The 4,985-nt window shown below is 35.3% G+C and overlaps 1 protein-coding gene across 1 annotated transcript in view; it reads left to right on the forward strand.

The window, feature by feature from the left end:
* The window catches only part of ccdc51 (coiled-coil domain containing 51), a gene marked incomplete at its 3' end in the record, with an annotated part of 9,362 nt that extends 7,199 nt beyond the window's left edge, over positions 1 to 2,163 (forward strand). Inside the window, 1 exon segment of the mRNA XM_079680619.1 lies at positions 2,146 to 2,163. Coding sequence (XP_079536745.1) covers positions 2,146 to 2,163 — 18 coding nt within the window.
* Positions 2,164 to 4,985: the final 2,822 nt, after the last annotated feature.

The following is a 4,985-nucleotide window of genomic DNA, read 5'->3' on the forward strand; positions in this document are numbered from 1 at the left end:
TCACGTGAACTAGATGAAAGTGAGCATAATATACAAATAAAACCTGAAGTCACATCATTAACTCGCCCTAAAGTAAATCACGGTGTATTTCCTCTGCTTTGGGACCACAGGTAACGTTATTTCTCCAACGAGACGTTATCAGACACTTGGACAAACAACCGGTTATGACTCGTCTGTCAGCGTAAACAAATTTAAAAAGTATTATTCCAGAGTGAAAACGTAGAAAATTGTGATTTAGGATTTGCCGATTTTAACCTCCAGTACTTGAATGTGTTTTCATGATGATGAGGATGATGATGATGATCACTGTGCATTAATGTGCTTTATTGTTTCTTTAATAAAGGACCAATCAAATGAGTGTCTGCATGAGTGACTGATGAAGAGAGTGCACACATTCAGTATATACAGATGTTTTGTGTTATTGATGAGTCTGAATACTTTTGCCCTTTAAAATGTTAATTTGAGCTTTATAACGGACTGAGGAATCAATAAGTCGATCAGAAGAAAACTAATGGACATCTAATTTGATTATCGACTAATCATTAAAGTAGTTTTTTTTAAATGCAGAAATGTCTCAATTATGAAGATATCCTTGGATTTTCTCGGTTTTATATCAAAAATATAGGGAATACTTTATTTAAATACAGACATTAAGACTTTGAGAAACTGTGAAGGGGATCTTTTCGACCAAATCATTTGAAAGTAATTGCAGTTTTTCGGCAAAGCTATTCGATTTTCTATATGAGACAAAGAAAAACAGCAAATCTTCACAGATAGAAATAGGGACGTATTTATATAACAAATGACCAGAGGAGGGAGAAGTACTCAGGTCTGGTACTTGAGTAAAAGTAGAAGTACTCAGGTCTGGTACTTGAGTAAAAGTAGAAGTACTCAGATCTTGTTCTTGAGTAAAAGTAGAAGTACTCGGATCTTGTTCTTGAGTAAAAGTAAAAGTACTCAGATCTTGTTCTTGAGTAAAAGTAGAAGTACTCAGATCTTGTACTTCAGTAAAAGTAGAAGTACTCAGATCTTGTTCTTGAGTAAAAGTAGAAGTACTCAGATCTTGTACTTGAGTTAAAGTAGAAGTACTCAGATCTTGTTCTTGAGTAAAAGTAGAAGTACTCAGATCTTGTTCTTGAGTAAAAGTAGAAGTACTCAGATCTTGTACTTGAGTTAAAGTAGAAGTACTCAGGTCTCGTTCTTGAGTAAAAGTAGAAGTACTCAGATCTTGTACTTGAGTAAAAGTAGAAGTACTCAGATCTTGTACTTCAGTAAAAGTAGAAGTACTCAGATCTTGTACTTGAGTAAAAGTAGAAGTACTCAGATCTTGTACTTCAGTAAAAGTAGAAGTACCAGAGTGTAGGAATACTCTGTTACAGTAAAAGTCCTGTATTCAAAATGTTCCTCAAGTAAAAGTAGAAAAGTATTCTCATCAAAATATAGTGAAAGTAGCGACAGTAAAAGTAGTCATTGTGCAGATTGGTCCATTTCAGAATAATATATATGATATGTTTTATAATGATTGATCATGAAAGTGTTCTCAAAGCTGGTAAAGGTGCAGCTAGTTTGAATGACTTTGTATACTGCAGGGTAGCTGGTGGATTTACTCCAGGTGGAACTAAAGTCTGATTTAACATTTGATTATATTTCACATCATTCATCCAGATCTGTGAAGTAACTAAAGGGATTAAATACATGTAGTGGAGTAAAAGTACACCATGTACCTCTGAACTTTAGTGGAGGAGAACACAGTAGCACAAAATGGTACAGTATTTGATCAAATGTATTTAGTTACTTTGCACCACTGCAAAGGACCTGAATGACCAATATACATCATCACATGTATCACCACTGATTTAAGGCATTACATTGTAGTTTTACAGATTTGATCTTTGACCACTTTCAGAAAGAGTGTCGTTTCCCGCAGCAGAACATGTGACATGAAGTGAAACCGGCTGATTTCACGTCTGCTCACATTCTGCTAATGTCAGGACAATAAAGCTCTGTGGGAACGTGCACATTTAAACATGTTTTGCAATACAAAACATTTGCATTTGTAAGATATCCATTCATGCCATCTGTGCACATTTAAATAATGTATTTGCACGTGTTTGTAAAGACGATCCTTTGTTATTGTTGCGACAGGTGAAACTCGCACAGTGACACACAACACTGAGCGAACAGGACACTCAAATATACATAATTCATCAGTGCAGGTGTGTGTCTGTCATTTAAAGGGGCAAATTCACTCTACTCATTTTTTCTCTACAAAAAACCTGTCAATTCTTCAAAAATACAGTTTATTTCTTCAAAAATACAGATCTTTCTTTACAAATACCAATTGTCTTTCTGTTCAAACATCCTGCTCTTTATTCTAAGTTGACTAAGACATATTTGTAAAGTCTGTCCACTGTTTTAACAACCACAAACCTTGTTTGGAGAATTTTATCGCCACCAAAACATATTAAAAAAAATACACATGTACACCCGAACATTTAGACTGCGCCCTGCATAATTCACGTTATTTTTAGGTGGCAATTCCCATGTTTTAGCTCGTTAAAAGTCTATATACTTGCAGGATTTTTGCTTGTCTTATAAAATAAATTATAAAAGCAGCAGCTAATTGCTATGACATGTAAAAAGAAAATGTTTTAATCCTGTGTATACCTTTTATATAAATAGTTATCACCGCAATAAACCGTTTTTAATTTAGTCTTAATGTACATGATTTAATTTCATATTCTGTTCTTGTATATCATATTCTATGTACATGTATATAGACTTCTTTTATTGTATTTTTGTATTCTATTATACTGTACATGTTGCATTGTTGGAGGAGCTCAGCCAGGTCAGAATAATTTAGTTTATTTAATGTAGTTTATGTGCAAATGACAATAAAACCTTTAATTTGAACCTATAGGTATAATCCTGATTCTATTGGGATCTCTCAAACATCTCTTTCAAAAGGGAAGAGAGAGATCTGTGTAAACGTCCTCACAAAGAGCAGATGTAAAATACACACACATTCACACTGCGAACTGCATGACCTTTATCACGTGATGTCCCTGAACACATCACCCCGCCTTCAGCACACGTCATGTTTTCCAGTCATGTGATCAGGTTTTTTAGTGACCTGCTGACCCAAAACACCTGCAGGACGCCGCTTTAAACACAGAAGAAAACTCTTTCATGCAGTTTCACTTCTCAAAAATCTGTCCTTTCAGATGGAGAAATGTTATTTTATGCTTTAAACATTCACACCAATTTTTTCGTGTTTCCTTATTGAAATACTTGGGTGTATTAAAGTCTTTCAAATGAATGTGTTTATATTCTATGGTGTTCATTCTTTTAGATAATCAATCAATAAATATAATTAAAGTGTTGATATGTATAACTTGGCTTCAGATCATGAGATCACATGAAAAGAGTCTGGGAGGAGGATTTGGACTTCGGTCAAGGTGTTTTTGTGGTTTTAAGGTGAACAGCAGCTGACTGTTGTACAATCTTAAAACAGTACCATGAGCTGAATTACTCCACGAGGCTTCCTTCTCACTAAATCATAATGACACAGTGAGGAAAAACACTGTTCAACACTAAATTCAACAATTCCATGTTAAAAAGTAAGCTTTTTTCTGTTTGGCTGCCGCTAACGATAGCTCATCTGGTTTCTCCGATAAATTCAGACTTCCAATGATTGAAATTCTTCGTCCTGTTAAAAATCACCACTAGCTTGAACATGTGTGTTAAAAATGTGTCTTAAAACGGGATAAAAAGTCTCTTTATGACGGATTCTGATGCTAACGCATTCTCAAAGGGAAGACAAAGCCATTACAGAGACTACAGGAAACGTTGCCTTCATTAAAATATCTGTTATGTACGAACTACACTGTAACTCTACTTTAGATATAACACAGGTCTAGTCATTTTGAGACATTTTAATGCAGAAATGTTGCATCTACTCATGTTTAATGCACCAGGAGGTAAAACAACTGTGACTTAGTTCAGCATAACAATTATAACGTTGAAGCTATGAATGGTGGAAACGTTTTTTAGCCCTGGATTGTAAACAAACAACCGAATTGTTCTGCAATAAATGTAAAAATAACTCCCTGAAGACAGAGCTCACTGTGGAAAAGTTTACAAAGCTTCGGCTGAAAATAATCTACTTTACATAATGCCATTTTATTACAGTCACTTATTCGCTTTGTCATGGGACGTTATCTCCTGTCTGATAAGGATGAAGGGCCTGCTTAACATCAATGTGACACACACACGCGCGCACACACACCCATTATCAGCTCATTTCCAAAAGTAGCTGCGGAGTGGCTTCTGAAATCTCAAAAATAGACCTAGATAAGCGCTCGCCCATTTCTATTTTATTTGATACTGCCAAGACATTTGCTTAGTTGTATACTGGTGCGTTACATACAAATAAAACCAATCTCTATCGTTACATTACGTGTTATAGGAAGACCGGAAGCTGTGTGGTTCATAAAAACATGTTCTTACTCAATATCAAGCCACAATTATTGCTTTTATTTTAAATTGTATAATTTCTGACTTTTGTTGCCGTCTGTGAGGAAAATAAATGGGGCTGAGAGCCTCAGGATACTGAAATCTGTATTTTTTAAATCTTTTTTTCCTTCTAATTTGTTATTCTCTTCAAAATAACACACTTTTATTTACTCACCAATAACACATAATTATCCTTGTTTTTATTTATTTGTTTATTTCCATAATTTCTGGCTTTTTTGGCGTCCGTCAGGAACTGAATTTCAAAATAAAAATAACCGGAAACAGGAGTTTAGGATGGCCGAAGACACTACACTACCCATAATCCCCAGCTATCGTTTAGGACTACAGTACCCGTGATTAATCTTCAAGCTCTGGGATTGGATGTTGGAGTGGTAGTTCGCCAAGGTTACGGCCGGTTACGCCTAGCGTCAAACAGCTGTTTGAAATGGAACGAAACCACGCCAGACTAT

Source organism: Notothenia rossii (genome assembly GCF_949606895.1).
Source record: "Notothenia rossii genome assembly, chromosome: 5".
In the NCBI taxonomy this organism is placed as follows: Eukaryota; Metazoa; Chordata; class Actinopteri; order Perciformes; family Nototheniidae; genus Notothenia; species Notothenia rossii.